Source organism: Taudactylus pleione, unplaced genomic scaffold (assembly GCF_031769625.1).
Source record: "Taudactylus pleione unplaced genomic scaffold, aTauple2 ptg000524l, whole genome shotgun sequence".
In the NCBI taxonomy this organism is placed as follows: Eukaryota; Metazoa; Chordata; class Amphibia; order Anura; family Myobatrachidae; genus Taudactylus; species Taudactylus pleione.
In genome coordinates, this window is record NW_028284926.1 from 5,214,174 (window position 1) to 5,234,604 (window position 20,431).

Below are 20,431 nucleotides of genomic sequence, written 5' to 3' on the forward strand. Positions count from 1 at the left end.
GCATGTGTCAAATGGCAGCGGTTGCCATGGTAGTGCATGCCACAGAAGAATTATAAATCATTAATAGCAGTCTGAAGAAACAAACTAAGGAAAATTGGTTACGATCAACTTGTTTATGTAAAAAAAAATACTTTTTTTCATGGGATTGCTGCTTTACTCACTAATATCTGTCCTAATGAGCGGAAGGAAGGAATAGAGATTTACATCCATAACTATTGGAGGATCTGTCTGCAAGTCGGTGGTCAGACCATACACACTGTAAAGCAGGGTACACACCTGACAGATTTGCCAACGACTGTCCTTGTTTAAATCATCATGCATACAGCGTTACTAAACGCCGCTAGGCATGCAATCACTGGCGGAAAGCATTGCATCCAAGATTCGATGATTGTTGCATGTCAACCAGGTCGGCCGGAGAATTGTATAGTGTGTACCCAGTTTAAAATGAGCACAATGTTGTGACCAAAATATATCTCCTCTTTGAAGCATGCTTAAGGATCCAGTCATGAGATAAGACCAGTGGCGGCTCCAGTGGTGGGGCGGCAGCACAGTCCAAAATTCAGATAGGGAGCCACACCAACTGCCACTCCAAACGCTGCCAAACATCGGCAGCCGGGACTGACTGGCAGTTGGTGTGGCTCCACTATTTGAATTTTAGACTGTGCTGCCGCCCCCACCTCTGGAGCCGCCACTGGGTGAGACCAATTTATCTGCAATAAATGGACATTGTACGTGCATACGCATTATACCATTCTCTGGCCGATCATAAAATTGTCAGCCGATCTGCAAGATAATTGTATAGTGTGTGCCCAGCTTAAGAGGGGAAAATCACAGAAGCATCATTAATGAGGCATTTATTTTGCAGTTAGTCAATTGCATTTATCGAATTCCTTAACACTCCTCTTTCTCTCTCTCTCTCTCTCTCTCTCTCTCTCTCTCTCTCTCTCTTTTTCATGTATGTAAGGGGAGTGAAGCGCACATCTTTAACTTAACGACCGTTTGGGTGGACTCCACCGTGAAGCAAAAATCTGAACTAAACAAGTAAGGATGACCATCATGTGTGCGTAAAACTTGCGCAATTATCTTGTCGTTCAGGTCTCGGATTGTGGCGTGTGGGTCTGTCAGTGTATATTTGTATACTGTACAACAGAGGGGGGTGGACTTTTGCCTTGGGAATCAGGTTAGACTTTTAATTAATCATTGCGTTTCCTGTTCACTTACTGTGTAACTAAAAATGAAAGATTTTTTTTCTTTCCCAAATGTTATGGGGAATTAAACACTTGCGCAAAATATAATAGCTGTAGCATTTATAGTGATTTACATTTGCAAAAGGCCAACCCGCATAAAATGTCAGGGAGTGGCATCAATCTGTGCCCAGTACTCGGGAATAACGTCTGAACCCACTCTCCCCTTTGCACAATGATGGGCAATATGTTGGCTCGATAGGACAAAATGTAACAATATTAGTAAGATTTCTCAAGTGTTAAGATGATTAATACAGAGTGTTACATAGATGACTAAAGTCCGATCTCTGTTCCAGCCACATCTTTCGCATTGTGACCCCTGAAGAAGAATATTTCCTTTCCACAAAAGTCCCACAACATCAGGTTAGGTGACTATTTACGAGTACAACAAGAATCTGTCTTCTTGCATCTCAAAACTTGTTCTACCTGTTTCAAAAATCATGAATAGAAAAAAAATTGAAAAGTCACCTTTTGTGTGTAGCGATAAGTGTGGCCAATTGGGTATCTTTGGCACTTGTGACCGATACGGGATAAACAATAAGGTGGCTGTATATTGTACAGAAGGTTTATTGACAGTTCTGTATTTGTGTCTCCCTAATAATACTTTTTAATTCTGTCCTGATGATGAAAGCTGGACTCATTTTTCATTGTTATTGTCAGCTAGAGGAAAACTATCTTCTTTAAAGTTACAGTACAACATATTTTGATATCACTAGATGGACGTTGGTCTAGGCCAATGGTTCTCAACTCCAGTCCTCAGGTAACACCGACAGGCCATGTTTTCTGGATTTCTTTAATCATGAACAGGTTAGTTAATCTATTTTGCTAGGTCAGTCTTTATCCCACCTGTTTCCACAGGCAGAAATCCTCAAAACATGACCTGTTGGGTGGTACATGAGGACTGGAGTTGGCAACCACTGTTCTAGGCCATTCTAAATCAGCACCACGTGTGGGGGCAGGAATGACCACTGATACTGATCCAGCCTTCTTGCTGTCCAATGGGACAAATGGTCAATTCATTCGCACAGATTAGCCCAACTCATGAAGCTCTACCAGATCCAGAATTTTGGTGATACTGGCCAATTCCAACAGAGACTCTGGTGTCCAACGGCCAACACCCAGCAGGTGGAGTGTCCGGCGTAGGGTCGGCTTTAGTTTCATGGTGACTCTTTAGCAGACCTTTTTATCATAAAATAAATTCAAAAACACATCTTCAGTAAGGTGAACAAAATTAAACTTATGGTATTTTAAAGATGAACCCACCTTAAACTGCATCAGTGATTTTTTTTTATGTCTTAATTTGTACATTCACAGGACAACATGTATAGTTATGTATGTAATGCATATCAGATTGTAAACTTTTTGAATGTACAGTAAGACTTTCTGTTTTTGTTCACATTTTAGCATTGCATACATTAAACCAGGGGTTCTCAACCTCGGTCCTCAAGGCACACTAACAGTCCAGGTTTTCAGGATAGCCATACTTGAGAACAGGTGTCTTAATTAGTACCCAAGTTATCTTGATTTAACCATTTGTGCTCAGACATGGATATCACTAAAACCAGGACTGTTAGTGTGCTTTGAGGACTGAGGTTGGGAAGCACTGCAGTAGATTGATTGTATGATCTCTGACATACTTTAGCTGTTTAAAGTTGATACAGGTCACCCGGCTTACATCCATTGCCTAACTTTTTTTTTTTAAGGTTTTAACTGTAACTTTTTTTTTGTTAACAGAAGAGCAGGTTTTCTCATTTGAATATTACTTAAAATTCATTTTAAAATTGAAGCATGCAAGAAAATATGCAATGATACGTTACCTATCCCTGTCCTAGTCAAAGTGCAAACCGCGCTGGTCAAATTTACGTTGAAGCAAGAATCTTAGGCCTCGATGGACATGTCTGACAGTCCTAAATAAATTGGCAGACCGTCAGCAAATAAAAATGTCCAAAGACGAAAACAGAGTAAAAATATGATGCCAATAAAATGATGGTTTACAGTCTGAACCCTTAATAGCGGCCTTTGAACGCTTATTACTCACAATTTCTGATACATCTTAAATGACCCCAATACGTTCAGTACATTTTTATAAAGTTGTCAGTAAATGTTTTATAGCTTCGGTACCTGATACTGGTGCCCATCTGTTTTTACATTTTCGCCAAGTCTTTACATGAACAAGTGCGTGTGGGGTTAGAGGTAAGATGTACAGAATTGACACTATGGAAAGATTTTCCAGATGATTTATAGGTGAATTACTAATCTGTCCTTGTCGTTATCGTTAGGCATTGTGGCTGTGGAAACTAAATCAACTGATACGGCAGAGTCTGGAGGGAAAACGCGATTTTCCTTTGTGGGGGAAGAGCGGGGAGGCTGCCAACCCCCCAACATCCCGTTTGTCCAAGTACACGTTTAAGAACGAGGGCAGATTCAAGAACGCAGTGTATGAAGGAGACATGTCGTGGGGAAAACCTCACGGCAAGTAAGTAGCGTCTTGTGGTGTAACCTGTACGGGTGGTCTTAATTAATCGTAGTATAATCTTCTGTATTTTTCCAGTGGAGTAGATTGCCCATTGTCTTGGCTGTTCCATGCTCAGCGTCAGCTTCCAAATCTTTCCTATAGGTGGGAAGGAATTAGCATACCCTAATGTGTCTCATTATATGGCCATAAAGAGACGCGCCCACTACTTCCATTGTGAATGAAATGATTACCCAATGAATCCATCTGTAAGACCCTCAATACCACAAATTGTCTCTTGTCTCTTGAATAGAGGTGTAGCGTGTAGCCAAGATGCCCGGTACATGCCTAAGTAATAGCGCCCCCTCCTTTGAACTTTATTGCACCAAAGAGGGCATGGCTTATATGTTAGGCTAATTTAAGTTGGAAGAACAAATTATAAATAGTCTACCCTCTTCTGTTGTATAATACACAAAGTATTGTTTAATGAGTTTTACCATTCATACATTTTATAAGTGACAAATATATATACTGTACTGATTAAAATAATATAGGTTGCACTTTTACATCCCCAAACCTAGGACTTTGCAATTGAAAGAAAAGTCCTAGGACTGATATCATTGCCCCTAATATGCCTTCACTCTACTCAACATGCCTCTTTTATGCCATCAGACCCCTCCACGTGTCCCGTTTAGGCCACCAAACCCCTCCTTGTGTCCCTTTTTATGCCACAAGCCTACTCAACGTGCCCCTTTTAAGCCACAAGACACAGCCACGTGCACGTGGTAAGCCATCACACTTCTCTACATGTCCCCTTTTTCCTACCAGACCCTTTTATGCCATCTCTGCCCCCTTTTGTATTCTGTAGTATTGTCTCCCCTACCAATTTTGTATTGTGTAGTATTCCCCCGTTTTGTATTCAGTAGCGTTCTCCCTTCTCCTACATTTTCATTTTATGTAGTATCCCACCTCCCTCATTTTCTATTATGTAGCATCCTATTTTGTGTTGCGCTGTATTTCCCCCTTCTGCCCACCCCCATACAGTTTTCAAACACCACTTATATCTATATTTGGGACTTCCATGCTCCAAGCAGTAAGCGCTGTGTGCATCACAGTACACTCCTATGGGTGGGCAGGTACACACTCCTTTAATCATGAAGGTCCAGAGCAGCTGCTACCTCCATACCTCAGCTCACTGTGACATACGGCTGCACCCTCTTTCCAAGCTCCGCCTCAGTGGCTCTCTGTAACCTGCGGCGGCGTGCAACGTCATTAGAATATACCACCTGAGTGACAGCAGCAGGGGTAGCCTGTAGGGAAGTAGCTGAGGCCGAGCATTGCAACTATCCCTTGCAGCTCCCTCTGTCCCCACTGGTGCCAGGAGCTCACGCTCCATCCGATCCGCGCTCGCTACGTCCCCTGCTCTTGGAGAACCCTTTTGTTTGTTAAACCTAAACCTCATGTGGTCATAATGTATGATTTCCAACACCAGGCAACAAAGTGTTATTATTCATGGTAGATACTTTGTGTTACTGATTTGTTACAGATGATTGCTGTGGACCACAGCCCATATTTTGTATAAAAATATGGTAGAGGAACGGCAGCATCTGGTTACTACAGACCTCGTGTACAATGTGACCTGTGCCCCAGTTTCCATACATGTTCCCTAGTTGAATTAAAAGAAACACCAAATTAATGAATCAATCATTTTTCTCTACCCCCCACAGAGGGACGTTAAAATGGCCAAATGGTCTAAACCATGTTGGAGATTTCAAATTTGGTCAAGAAAACGGGTAAGACCCCTAATCTGATGTGAAAGACAATCTTAAGCAAATTTTAAATGTATTTACAGTATTTTGCGCTCTTTATACTATCTCAAGGTGAATCTCTGTCCTGGGGCAGATTATAGTGCTTTAGGCCCGGTGTTGCTAAAAGTAATATTTTGCAACCAGTTGTTTTGTGAACATTTAGGCCCGTATTCAATTTATTCGCCTCCTTCGCCTGTTTTCCAGGCAGAAAAGTATCGTGCGCGTGCCCGCTATTCCGCGTATACAATTTCAAAGTAGGCGAAATCGGGATCAGGCAAAACTTGGATCGGCAAAAAAATACGGAAATTTTCGGGAAATAATTGTAGGATAATTGTAAAAGATGTCCAGACCTGGGGGATCACTCTGGGTACCCCCGTTTTTTTGCCTGCAGAAGAAAGTCGGGTTTTTAAATAGCCGCGGCAGGTGCATAAATGCAGCTTTGAAGAAGGTGATGCAGAAGAGCATTTAGAAGTTTTTTTGGGGGGGAAAAATAACTATGCCTATCAAATTTGGGGTACTTGAAAATGGGTGCAAGCATATTTTTAAGTCCCTTAAATGATTTTTAAAAATTCCACAAAAATGCACCTGCCGCTACTCCCGCAATGAAGAAAACACCGGCCGCATATAAGGGAACCCCTGTGGACACGAATACGCTAATTTAGAAGTGTGTTCCCCTTCTTTTTTTTTTTTTTTAAACCCCAAAATTGAAATTAATTTTTCGCGGGGTCCCTATTTTTTTTATATAGATTATTTTTAGGGACCATTCCCAGGGGTGCAGGCTATTTTTTTTTAAGCCTGCACCCCTAAACCGCAATTCTGCACTTTTTTTCGCCTGCTAAAGGCAAGCGAAAAATTATCCCCGTTTTTTTACATTGACTTTTCGCACGGGCGAAAAGCCAATGAAATTGAATACGGGGATATTGGAAATAGGCGAAAATGATTCTGACATTTCGCCTCAAATTGAATACGGCCCTTAGGCTCAGTGATGAATATCATGGTGTCCTTCATTCTCAGCGGCTCAGCCAGAACACATGTGAAGTCTTTCTAATGTCCAGAGCATCCTGTCCAAGCTCCCAACCATTTTGCCATGCAGTGGCAAACGCAGGATTTCTAGAGGGGGGTTTCCAAATGGTTGATTTTAGAGTGAGTGTGGCCAGTCCATGAAGAGGGCAGAATTAGTACTTAACCAGCTTTAATATGCGTCATACAATGTGTATTGTGTGTCATAATTCCAGCATATGCAGGATCACAGTAAGTCATTTGATGCGGCAGTAAGCCATCCTGCCTGAGCTGAATGTTTTTATTTGAGATATGTGCACCATTTCAGAGCATTTGAGCAAGTCCGGGAGCCTGGAGGAGCAGCAGCAGAACCTAGCACTGCCCTGGACATATATGTACATATTGGGCTCTATAGCAGTGCATCCCTAACAGTGCATGTTTTCCAGATCTTCTAGTTGGTGCACATGTCATTTATTACTGGCTTATACATGTTAAAAGATCCACAAGTGGTGCTAATTATTTCATTTGTGATACTGAGAAGTACATGTAGCACTAGTAAAATTCTATTATGTTACTATTTCTACTGTGGTCATGGTATGTGCTGGGGAGGGGGGTTTCCAGGCAGACGGAAACCCCCCCTGCATTTGCCTATGCCATGAGTGCTATAGGGTTTATGGATTACCTTGGGGGCTTGGTGTCTGATGATGACCTATCCAAAGATTTCAAAAAAAAAAGAAAAAAAGAGAGAAGACGGCAAACCCCTTAGACACATGGGGAGATGTATCAAACCTTGGAGAGCTAAATGGGCAATTCAATTCTGCGCGATACTGAATAACCCTGGGAAGGAGTACCCGTAGCTTTTCAATTCACTGCGCTGTTAAGTCCGACTAAAACCGCTTAAGTCTGGCAACGTCGGTTAGCGCGCCTAAAGCTGGGTGTTTGGTCACAGTAACCAGCTTTCTCTGACTAAAGTGCCGCTCTGAGGCTGTTGGCGCTGTGCTAAACTGGTAAACAGCATGGCGGCCGGCACTTAAGTCGGATTTCTGCTCGCTCCTCAGGCGGGTGCAAGAAGAAATTCTGTAATCGGACTTAACGCCGCATTCAATTGAATAGCTCCAGCAACTCCTTCCCGGGGCTATTCAGCAATACGCTGAATTGAATCACCCCCCCCAAACGGCAAAGTTGCCCAAAGTAAGCAGTTAGATAAATGATAGTTAGACGCTGATTGGTCGCTTTGAGTAACTTCTCTACTTTATCTCTCTCCAAGGATTTATACATCTCCCCCATAGAGAGTGGTTTAATGGGAATCTATTACCACACCAGATCATGATAGTACTGGGAAGCACCGTCGCTCCCGTTGGAGAGGCGAGAAATACACTATCGCTGCCTCCAGTGGAATATTTATGTCCATTCTGCAGAAAAACACAGCCTACTTGTACGTCCATATTAGGATTTGGTGAATGGAAAAAAGTTTTGGAAAACTCAGGAATAAAAATCGTTGACACTGAGGGGAAAGTATTATAACTAATTTTGTTCATTATTGCTCCAGGTTTGGAATACGTATTATACCAGACTTATCCCGGGACAGCTACGACTGTTACAAATGTCACTGGAGGAATGGCACAATGCAGGGATATGGAATCTGTGAGTAAGTAAAACGTGGATGACAACCAGGATGTTATAAGTGATCTCTCTGCACAGGGACCCGGCCAAGCCAGCGCGCTTTAATAGGAATCGCCAAAGATCGTATTATGTACTGAAGAAACGTGCGCAGACCGAAATTCTTTTGATAAAGCGAGTATCTCAACTGGATGGAATATTGCTAAGATTAGAGTAGTGGTTCTCAAACTCGGTCCTCACAAGTCACGTTTTCCAGGTCACCCAGCAGGTACACAGGTGTAGTCATTACTCACCAACATCTTTTAAAAGATTCACAGTTGGAGCTAATTATTTCACTTGCGATTCTTCAAGGAGACCTGGAAAACATGCACTGTTTGGGATCCTGAGGACAGAGTTTGAGAACCCCTGTGGATTAGAGCAATACAATATCTTTTAAGAGAGAATATAAAAAAAAATATATGTGTGTGTGTGTGTATATGTGTATATATATATATATATATATATATATATATATATACACATATATACAAAAACACAGTCCAGAAATACATATTAGATAATGAGTACATTACAATGTAATATAGTTATTTCATTGGTGAGTTGTGATCTCACATTTTCATTTTTCTGCACGTTCACCATTTAATTACCCACTAGCTGAGATGAAGTAGGTGTGTTTTGAGAATGCATGGAAGAAATTACAAATAACAATACTCTCTACGATGTCCCTCTCCCACCTTCTTCCATCCTCTAACGTGTTCCTCTCCCACCTTATTACATTCTCTACCATGTCCCTCCCGCCTTCTTCCATCCTCTACCATGTCCCTCCCACCTTCTTCCATCCTCTACCATGTCCCTCTCCCACCTTCTTCCATCCTCTATGATGTCCCTCTCCCACCTTCTTCCATCCTCTACCATGTCCCTCTCCCTCCTTCTTCCATCCTCTACCATGTCCCTCTCCCACCTTCTTCCATCCTCTATGATGTCCCTCTCCCACCTTCTTCCATCCTCTACCATGTCCCTCTACCACCTTCTTCCATCCTCTACCATGTCCCTCTACCACCTTCTTCCATCCTCTACCATGTCCCTCTCTCACCTTCTTCCATCCTCTACCATGTCCCTCTCCCACCTTCTTCCATCCTCTACCATGTCCCTCTCCCACCTTCTTCCATCCTCTACCATGTCCCTCTCCCACCTTCTTCCATCCTCTACCATGTCCCTCTCCCATTTTCTTCCATCTTCTACCATGTCCCTCTCCCACCTTCTTCCATCCACTACCATGTCCTTCTCCCACCTTCTCCCATCCTCTACCATGTCCCTCTTCCACCTTCTTAAATCCTCTACCATGTCCCTCTCCCACCTTCTTCCATCCTCTACCATGTCCCTCTCCCACCTTCTTCCATCCTCTACCATGTCCTTCTCCCACCTTCTTCCATTCTCTGCCCTGTTCCTCTCCCACTTTATTACATCCTCTACCATGTCCCTCTCCCACCTTCTTCCACCTTCTACCATGTCCCTCTCCCACCTTCTTTTATCCTCTACCATGTCCCTCTCCAACCTTCTTACATCCTCTACCATGTCCTTCTCCCACCTTCTTCCATCTTCTACCATGTCCCTCTTCCACCTTCTCCCATCCTCTACCATGTCCCTCTTCCACCTTCTTCCATCCTCTACCATGTCCCTCTCCCACCTTCTTCCATCCTCTACCATGTCCCTCTCCCACCTTCTTTTATCCTCTACCATGTCCCTCACACCTTCTTCCATCCTCTATTATGTCCCTCTCCCACCTTCTTCCATCCTCTACCATGTCCCTCTCCCACCTTCTTCCATCCTCTACCATGTCCCTCTCCCATTTTCTTCCATCTTCTACCATGTCCCTCTCCCACCTTCTTCCATCCACTACCATGTCCTTCTCCCACCTTCTCCCATCCTCTACCATGTCCCTCTTCCACCTTCTTCCATCCTCTACCATGTCCCTCTCCCACCTTCTTCCATCCTCTACCATGTCCCTCTCCCACCTTCTTCCATCCTCTACCATGTCCTTCTCCCACCTTCTTCCATTCTCTGCCCTGTTCCTCTCCCACTTTATTACATCCTCTACCATGTCCCTCTCCCACCTTCTTCCATCTTCTACCATGTCCCTCTTCCACCTTCTCCCATCCTCTACCATGTCCCTCTTCCACCTTCTCCCATCCTCTACCATGTCCCTCTTCCACCTTCTCCCATCTTCTACCATGTCCCTCTTCTACCATGTCCCTCTTCCACCTTCTCCCATCCTCTACCATGTCCCTCTCCCACCTTCTTCCATCCTCTATGATGTCCCTCTCCCACCTTCTTCCATCCTCTACCATGTCCCTCTCCCACCTTCTTCCATCCTCTACCATGTCCTTCTCCCACCTTCTTCCATTCTCTGCCCTGTTCCTCTCCCACTTTATTACATCCTCTACCATGTCCCTCTTCCACCTTCTCCCATCCTCTACCATGTCCCTCTCCCACCTTCTTCCATCCTCTATGATGTCCCTCTCCCACCTTCTTCCATCCTCTACCATGTCCCTCTCCCACCTTCTTCCATCCTCTACCATGTCCTTCTCCCACCTTCTTCCATTCTCTGCCCTGTTCCTCTCCCACTTTATTACATCCTCTACCATGTCCCTCTTCCACCTTCTCCCATCCTCTACCATGTCCCTCTTCCACCTTCTTCCATCCTCTACCATGTCCCTCTTCCACCTTCTCCCATCTTCTACCATGTCCCTCTCCAACCTTCTTCCATCCTCTATTATGTCCCTCTTCAACCTTCTTCCATTCTCTGCCCTGTTCCTCTCCCACTTTATTACATCCTCTACCATGTCCCTCTCCCACCTTCTTCCACCTTCTACCATGTCCCTCTCCCACCTTCTTTTATCCTCTACCATGTCCCTCTCCAACCTTCTTACATCCTCTACCATGTCCTTCTTCCACCTTCTTCCATCTTCTACCATGTCCCTCTTCCACCTTCTCCCATCCTCTACCATGTCCCTCTTCCACCTTCTTCCATCCTCTACCATGTCCCTCTCCCACCTTCTTCCATCCTCTACCATGTCCCTCTCCCACCTTCTTTTATCCTCTACCATGTCCCTCACACCTTCTTCCATCCTCTATTATGTCCCTCTCCCACCTTCTTTTATCCTCTACCATGTTCCTCCCGTCTTCTTCCATTCTCTACCATGTCCCTCTCCCACCTTCTTTTATCCTCTACCATGTTCCTCCCGTCTTCTTCCATTCTCTACCATGTCCCTCTCCCACCTTCTTTTATCCTCTACCATGTCGCTCCCACCTTCTTCCATTCTCTACCATGTCTCTCTCCCATCTTCTTCCATCCTCTACCATGTCCCTCTCCCACAACTGTGGATAAAGATGCAGTCGCTGAAACACTCCAGCATTTGGCTATCCACCTGTTATCTCTCTGCCTCTAAACTCATTCTGTATTCCCCAGTGGTAACTTTCTGGACGCATGCACAGACGTAAAACATTGACACTACATCCACCTGTCAATCGGGCTCTGACCATGGAGACCCCAGTACAGAAATAACTTTGTAAAATGACAAAATCTGTATGGGGAGTTGTTATTCCTGAGTGATACAGTGGTCCCGAGGGAACGATCCCTTTTAATAGCTATAGGCAGAAAAGAACACGTACAACAGGAACATAGTACTGTAAATAATTTATCCATGTATTGATGTGTTTTTATATTATGTACTTTGCAGGTATGCGGATGAATCTGTATATAAAGGGTATTTCAAGGACAACATGCGACATGGTTTTGGCATCATGGAAAATGTGGTATCCACTGCAGATCCATTTACATACACAGGGAACTGGGTGAAAGACAAGCGGACTGGTTATGGAGTATGGGATAACTCTAACAAGTGAGTAAGGTCATGCCTAGGCTTACATGTACCCAGCTACACTGGTCATAGGTTGTGTGATAGTATTAGTTATTGTATTGATCGTTTTTTGTGTTGATCATTTTTGTGTTGATCATTTTTGAGTTAATTGTTGTGAGTTGATTGTTGTGAGTTGTTTTGTGTTGACAGTCTTTTTTTGCATTTTTGGTATCAGAATTCAGCTCGTGTGAATTATTTTTCTGTATGTGTTTGGTAGTATCAACTGGTTAATGAATTGTATGGTATTTATGGGCTCTATTTACTAAGCCTGAGATGAAGATAAAGTCCACGGAGATAAGGTGCCAGGAAACCTGCTCCTAACTGTCATTTTTCAAACACAGCCTGTAACATGGCAGTTAGGAGCTGATTGGCTGGTACCTTATCTCCTTTGACGTTATCTCCATCCAAGGCTTGGTAAATAGACCCCTATGTGATATTGTTCAGGATCTCACAGAGCCAGCTACGGTGCCCAGGCATACATCTCTCAGGTCCCGTTGCATTGGCACCGCTTTCTACCCCTTATAGGTCTCTGCTTCTGCCTTGGTGAGGTGAACGTGGTACACGCGCTATCTCTGTAATAGGCCTGGTGTGCTGCGGATAAGGGGAAGCCAGGGACTTCACTGATGAAGCAACAAGACAGGCCCACTGCCTAGCCAGATTCAATATTTGTGAGGAGCCTAAAACGACCCTGATCCCTCTGTGGTCCTACTAAGCACGGGGCCTGTATAAAATATGTCTCTTACCTGAATTGTAATGTTTGATGGCAACCAAAAAAAAAAACACTCTCCACTCTTCCCCACTGGGTCATCCATTGGTCTCATCCCCAACACCCTTACTAGTTGAGATTACGTACTAACAATCAGGCACTGTTATAGGTTACATTGTTTAGGACAGTGCAATAAGTAAGGGGTCTTGCTACTAAGTAAAACTACAGTTTAGGAAAAATGTTCTTGGCTCCCCAGGTAGTTGAGAAAAAGAGAACTTCAAACATTTTAGACAAATCGTTTGTTGTGTCATATTCACATACGGTTGAAGGCTTATGAGCACTATCCAAATCCCAATGTTAAATCGATGTAAATAGAAAACACTGACTTTCCCCCTGAACGCTGATCTCCTCTTGTTCCCTTAGAGGTGAGCGGTACATCGGAATGTGGCTGGATAACCAGAGACACGGTCCCGGCATCGTACTTCTCCATACAGGTTCCTGTTATCAAGGGATCTTTACTGCCAATAAACTGGTGGTACGTCACTTATATACTGTACAGCTGTGTATTTTACCATTGGGGCAGAGATTTGGAAAGACAACTGTGACAATCAAAAAGACAGGAAGAGTAATCCCTCGATAACACCGTAATTATTTTAAGTACTGGACGTACTGTAGAAGCCAGAACTTTGTATCTTTTAGAACAGGTAGAGCTTACTTTAATATGATATGAATAAAAATGATAATCTTTTGACCATAAGGCTTCCGTAGTGCTGTACAGGGGGATAAAATCGACAACAGGATACATAAGTACAGACTTATACAGGCAGTATATACATTTACATAGATACATGATTAGAATGTTCAGTTAGCGTAGTTATGTAGAGAAAACAAAGGGCCCTGCCATATGAGTTTACAATCTATAGGGGGTATGGGCGTACACAATGCTGAGAAGAGGGTGAGACTGCAGAGTTCGGAGGATGGGCGGTAAGCTAGAATGAAAGACATATAGTCTTATTGGCACGCCTGAAGGCTGGGAGGATGAGTGAAAGTTTATTGAAGTGGGGAGGGGAGGATGTTGGAGCAGACTGTGAGGAGTCTGGAATGTGAGAGTGTTGATTAGTGTCCGACTGGAGCATGAAGGGTCCAGTGGTAGGGGCCCATGTTTTAGGGTTTGGTCAGTTCCTATATGGGATGAACCAGCCCCCACAGAGGCTTGGACAGGCATGCAAGACCATGTAACTGACCCTCTAATAGAGTAACAATGAAGTGCAGTGTTCGGAACCTGACAGAGGCAGTGGGGCCCACCAGGGATTTCCCCTGTACCCCTGTGGGCCAGTCCAACCCTGGTGGTGATCATGGGAGGAGGTGAGCCGGCAATCATTGGCAGTGCAAAGAGGGCGGGAGGGAGTGTGTACTAAGCCTTGGAGAGAGATAAAATACCAACCAATCAGCTGCAGTCTATTTACAGGAAGGAGCTGATTGGTTGGTACTTTATCTCTACCCACATTATCTCTCTCAGTACTCAGTACTCAAGGCTCAGTACATCTCCCCCTGGATGAGGAAATGAGGCTGGAGATGCAGCAGAAAATGGGAGGTGTGAGAGCATTGTTGGCAAGAAAGAGGAGTTTGAAATTCATTCTCAGTGGTATAGGGGCAAATGGGATGATGGCAAAGAGGGACAGCAGAGGTAAGGCAATGAGAGTAAAATTAGGTGGGAAGTAAGGTACAGGATACAGTGGAAATGGACAAGGCAGGAGCTAGGAAGGTCAGAGAGGAGCACATTACAGTCATTAAGTTGGGTAACGAGGGCATGAATGAGCATTTTAGAGGCTTGCCTCAAGGGTGAGGAGGGGTATGATTTTGGAAAAATTGCAGAGAGAGACACAGCAGGATCGTGAAAGTGGCTGGATGTGGAGGGAGAAGGAGAGGGCAGTCAGAGCTGGCATCTAGGCATCGTACTTGGAGAATGGAGGATAGTGAGATGGGAGTAATGGGGCCATTGACATTGAGAAAGACACAGTGTGAGTAGAGAGGCCATTGACATGGAGAAAGACACAGTGGGAGTAGAGGGGCCATTGACATGGAGAAAGACACAGTGGGAGTAGAGGGGCCATTGACATGGAGGAAGACACAGTGGGAGTAATGAGGCCATTGACATGGAGAAAGACACAGTGGGAGTAGAGGGGCCATTGACATGGAGAAAGACACAGTGGGAGTAGATGGGCCATTGACATGGAGAAAGACACAGTGGGATTAGAGAGGCCATTGACATGGAGAAAGACACAGTGGGAGTAGAGAGGCCATTGACATGGAGAAAGACACAGTGGGAGTAGAGGGGCCATTGACATGGAGGAAGACACAGTGGGAGTAATGGGGCCATTGACATGGAGAAAGACACAGTGGGAGTAGAGGGGCCATTGTCATGGAGAAAGACACAGTGGGAGTAGAGGGGCCATTGACATGGAGAAAGACACAGTGGGAGTAGAGGGGCCATTGACATGGAGAAAGACACAGTGGGAGTAGAGGGGCCATTGACATGGAGAAAGACACGGTGGGAGTAAAGGGGCCATTGACATGGAGAAAGACACAGTGGGAGTAGAGGGGCCATTGACATGGAGAAAGACGATCAGTCTAGTTTTAGAGGTCCAGGAGAGAGGTAAATTTGGGTATCGTCAGCGAGTTATTACTGAGGGAAGACGTGCAGAAGGTGAAGAAGGGCAGAATACTGTGTGACCCTGACAGGAAGAGGATAGAGTGATAAAATGTCATGGCAGATGGGGTTGTAGTGAGTGGCAAAATCAAGTGCACTGAGGGACGGTGAAAGGGAGGGGTGGGGGTGTAGGAAGTATGGAGGAGGTGAGGGTTGGAGGCCTTGTAGTTGATGAGGGCTTTGTAGTAGGATTGTTTAGCGAGTGAGAGAACAGAGCTATAGGATGAGAATGAACTTCAAGCGAAGGAAGTTGACATGAGAGCTTGACTTCTTCCAGAGGCACCCAGAGCGAAAACATTTTGGGAGAAAGTGGGTCAGAGTGCCAGGGTTGGGGATGGGACCGTCAGAGATTGATGATGAGTTGGGGCAGCAGAGTCAAGTTCAATGGTACGGACATGGCCATAGATGGAGGCAACTTGGCACTTGGTCATGGCATGGGAGGGTAAGTAATGGGGTAGTGAAGTTAATGTAGAGAGCAGGAGGAATTGGTGAGGTCAAGGGCATGAAGATTCCACCTACAGTAGTAGGAGTGGTCTTAGGGGGAGGGGCTGAAGTTGAGGAGGTTAATGCACAAGGAATTTAGGTGGTGGTTAGAGAGAGAAACCGTACAGAGATGAGTAAAGGGAGAGAATGGAGTGACCGTTTATTTGAGAGGGGGAGCAGGTCCATTGGGAGAGGCCAAATGAGGAGGAGAGGAAGAGAAGCTTGGAGGTAGCAGAGCTCATTGTTGGAGTCCCCCAAAGATGAGAAATGGGAGGTGATAGGAGAGAAAGCAGGGAAGCCAGGCGGAGACTTTATTGTGAAATTGGGTGACCGGACAATAAATGGTGACACTGATTAGAGATTACAGTGAGTGTAAGCTCTTGGAGCAGCAGGGTTATACTAGGGAAGCCTGTCCAGGCAGAATGTCTGCTGAAGGTACAAGACGGTAAATGCAGGATTGCTAACTGCTTCTGAGCTTGTCGGATAAAACACAGACACAGATGTGTCCTCATACACCTATTCTTTTCGCGCCATATAGCGTGAGACACCTGGTGCGATTCCTGTGCTGTGCACTTTATCCTCAATTTTGCATCTTTTGCTGTAGTCATGCCAGTGACTCTCTGCTAACGCTACTATCAGCCCTTCCCCCGGTGTACAAGCCTGTGCCAGGACTGAGAGGCTTTAGACGCTATCATCGAATGCACCATGAAAGCTTGCACCCGCCCTATGCTAGGTGCATATCTATCAGAGTATTTCCTCCAATGTAAGCGATTAAGAGTTTGCGACACATCCGCAAAGCTCCCGTAACGCACCCATCAGACAGTGCACCTGAGTAGCCACCTCCCAGTCACCGCCCAGGAACGCCCCCAATACATTTATGAAAACGTGGGTCTCAATTGCTACTGCGACTTTGTGTGTACAAACCGTGGGACCCATGCGCTATGACTTTTTATTGCGCAGATGACAAATATTGACAATTTGTGAGAATATCGGCATTTCGTGTGACTCAAAATCAGGCCCATAGTGTACTAGGGAGCTCATTCAGACCCGTTCGCTAGATGCGGGCGCTCGCTCCCAGCGTAAGCAAATTCAGCTAAGTGACGTCAAGGCAGGCGGTCGCACGGCAAGGCATAAGCACACCCACTATGTCTTGGCGTGCGATCACTTCGTGTTTGTAGATGCCCACCAGTCTGTCTTCATCCGTCCACTAGCGCACATCATCTCCAGGAAGTATATATAACCATCAGTACATCGGGTTTCATCGGATCTGACCGCAGTGCTTGCGGTTGTCTTTACCCTACCGCAAGCACTGCGAGCATTTCAGTGTAAAAACCACCAATGTAACGTGTACTATGACGCTGCCTGTTAATTATGCACGCCTCTGAAACAGCGTTGAAACACTCAGGCACGCCTGCGTTCACAACACCACTCCCCAGTTACTACAGCCCTGCCCCTGTTACCACCCACAAACGGCCTCTCCTGTCACTCATTCCACTGAGCTGTCTTTGCTTGGCGAGCGAGCACTTCCCGATCGCTCAAACTAGTTCGCGCACTGCGATGCATGCGCAAATGCATAACTTCGGCCGCATATGAGCGAGCGGCTGCTTGCGAACAGATCTGAATCAGGTGTTAGGTACTTAGGAGTAGTTTTTTTGTGGCATTAGTATAAAGTCGCAGATAAAGCATAATGATGCATGGCGCGGGTCACTCGTAGCCTTTTTATCCTAGATTGTGCACTTTTCACCTTAGATGGCTTATAGTGTACTAGGTACTTTGGATTAGTGTTTTGGCGCAGCTAAGTTACGAAGTCCGTGATGCACTAAACGGGGCTATTTGGCGACATTTGAGGATTGTTGCATGTGGTCACATCTTTCAGTAAAGATCAATTACAGAGAGACAAAAAGCGCAGTACAAACGCTGTTCTGTGTCCTCACGCACCTATTGCTGCACCTACCTGTTGGCACCTGTCTTGTCTACTGCGCAGGTGCAAAATGTGGCATCTGCCAATGGGTGAAGCTGCAGGGATTACTGTTGTCCCTGCTGAGGGAAAGCTATGGGCATAGTTTATGTACCCATGTGCAAGACAGAGATCTTCAGTCAGACTCCCATAAAAAATAGTTTCTGACTGAATTCTCTGGCGCTGCCCCAAACGCCGGGATCCGTGCTGGCAGCCATGGACACTGTGTGGGCAGATTGGCGCATTCGCACAGTCAGGAATACTCTGGGCATGTTTACCTACATTCTCATTACCCTGCAATTAGTAGCTCCGTGAAGGTCACAATTTGTGTTATAACGTAACAACATGTTTAGCCATAAAAGCCAGGCAGGCGGCCTACACGCCCCAGCATTCCTGCACAGTACACAAGTACGGACCTGTCACAATTTCACTCATCCCATAAACAGACAGAACCCTCTCCTGAATATTGAGGCAGTTAGCTGCTATAAAATGCCGCCTGTCTGATATTAGTGACAGTAGATTATAAATGATCACTTTTTCTTTTATTAAACTCTGATAAATGAGCATTATAATCCCACAGTCACGGGATTTTCCGCACTCTCCAACCAATCACCACAAATCCCAGCAGGATCTTTAGTCACTGTTGCCAAATGTACAATTGTATCTGTGTTCCCAGGGTAATGGCGTTTTGATTACAGAAGAAAACCTGGTGTACGAGGGGGAGTTCACAGAAGAATGTTTACTCTCCGGAAAAGTTAGTAACATATTATATTCATGGTTTATCATGATGGGAAGAATTCACAAAGCGATTACAGTTTTCCTTTAGCAAAAATGTGGAAATAAATAACAAACGTACAAAAAGTTAGTGGGAGGAGGGAACACTATGGGCGTGCTCTAAGACAAGTCCAAGGTCGTGTAGGGATAAGGAGCAATGAGATTACAGGTTAACAAAATAATAAGGTACGAATAAGGAGATGGGATCTACTACGTGCTGGCAGTCCAAACGGGTTAGACTCCCCTACACATGCAAACAATAGATATTTGTTATACTATTGTTACTCAGATATGGTAATTACCGTATATATCATAGAATGTAACAGCAATAGTAGTAACAATTAGCAAGATTAAAATTATGGCCCGTATTCAATTTGAGGCGAAAAGTCCGGATCCTCGATACTTTTTTGCCGATGACGTCATTTTCGACTGTTTTGCTTTTACCCCTTATTCAATTTGAAAGACTTTCCGCCTCAATACAATGTACTAGGCGAAAAAGTTTCCCCTATGAATAGCAGGCTGAAAAAAGTGCAGAATTGGGGGTTTGGGGTGCAACGTTGCGGGAACCCCCCTGCAGCCTTCAGACAGTCCCCCAAAGGTAAACTGTGTCAAAAAAAAAAACATTTAAGGACACCCCAAAAAAGGACTTTGAAAAAGGGGGCGAAAAAAAAAAGTTGGGGTACAAAGTTAAAAACTTGCGGACTTGACTCTGGGGGGGGTCCCCAAGTATTCCCCAAGTGTTTTTTGGATTGCAGGTGCTTGCGGAAGGTGGATTTTTCACGATTTTTTCAACTTCACTTTAGCAACTTTTAAATATGCTGACCCCCATTTTCAAGTACCCCAAATTTGCTGGGATAAGTTACTTTGTGGGAAAAATACTCCTGAATACTATTCTGCACCACTTATACAAAAACGCTATTTAGCAGCTATTGAGCCTGTTTAAAAACACCAAATACCTTCAGCAAGCCAAATCGGGGGGTACCATAGCTAACCCCCATGTCAGAGCATCTTTTGGGGGGCGTCAGGCTGATTTCCCCAATTCTGACAGTACTTTCCGCCTGTTCAAGTTTCGCAGGGTCCAGTTTCCGCGTACTTTCAAATTGAATACGGGTAAAGTGGGCACGCGCGCGATACTTTTCCGCCTACAAAACAGGCGAAGTAGGCAAAGTCCGGGCCGCAAAAAAGTATCGCGGCTCGGCTCAAATTGAATACTTCTCTATATCTTTAAATTACAATATCATACGCACAGCCTAAATGTAGTTACATTTACATAGTTTCATGTGGTTAAGGTGAAAATTCGGTAAGAAAACAGAATGCCAAGTAAAAAGGCTTAAGAACTACATCAAATTTATGTTCATTAACATTAAACTTTACCGTTACATGAGATACATTAATGGATTAGGTTTGCATAATATACAGTAGGCGATGTAGACATATGGAAATATATGTGATACTCCACCAAAACACTGTATTAAGCCAATGGTGGGTATCACTAATGTATTTACAATCCCTATAAAAACAAAATACAAGTACTGGTGCAGGTAATATGTGACGAGTCAGCAGGAGGTCACCTGATGCAGAAGCTGCAGGTGACTGCGGGGGACAGTTCCGGCAGTTACAGGGAGCCCTGAGGATGATGCGCTGAGGAGAGGACCTGCACGTAAGCAGGGGCGCCGAGAGGGGGGGGGGAGCGGGTACAGTTTGCCCGGGCTTCCAGAGGGGCCCGGCAGGGGCCCGGCGGGGGCTCGGGTCTGGCAC

General features: G+C 44.8%; 1 protein-coding gene across 1 annotated transcript in view; it reads left to right on the forward strand.

Moving 5' to 3' along the window:
* ALS2CL (ALS2 C-terminal like) overlaps positions 1-20,431 on the forward strand; it is an 84,249-nt gene that overhangs the window by 30,924 nt on the left and 32,894 nt on the right. The window contains exons 9-16 of the mRNA XM_088450796.1: positions 965-1,041; positions 1,541-1,607; positions 3,524-3,720; positions 5,424-5,489; positions 8,053-8,151; positions 11,864-12,025; positions 13,173-13,284; positions 18,576-18,653. Of these exons, the coding sequence (XP_088306922.1) occupies positions 965-1,041; positions 1,541-1,607; positions 3,524-3,720; positions 5,424-5,489; positions 8,053-8,151; positions 11,864-12,025; positions 13,173-13,284; positions 18,576-18,653 (858 nt within the window). The remainder of the gene's footprint in view (positions 1-964; positions 1,042-1,540; positions 1,608-3,523; positions 3,721-5,423; positions 5,490-8,052; positions 8,152-11,863; positions 12,026-13,172; positions 13,285-18,575; positions 18,654-20,431) is intronic.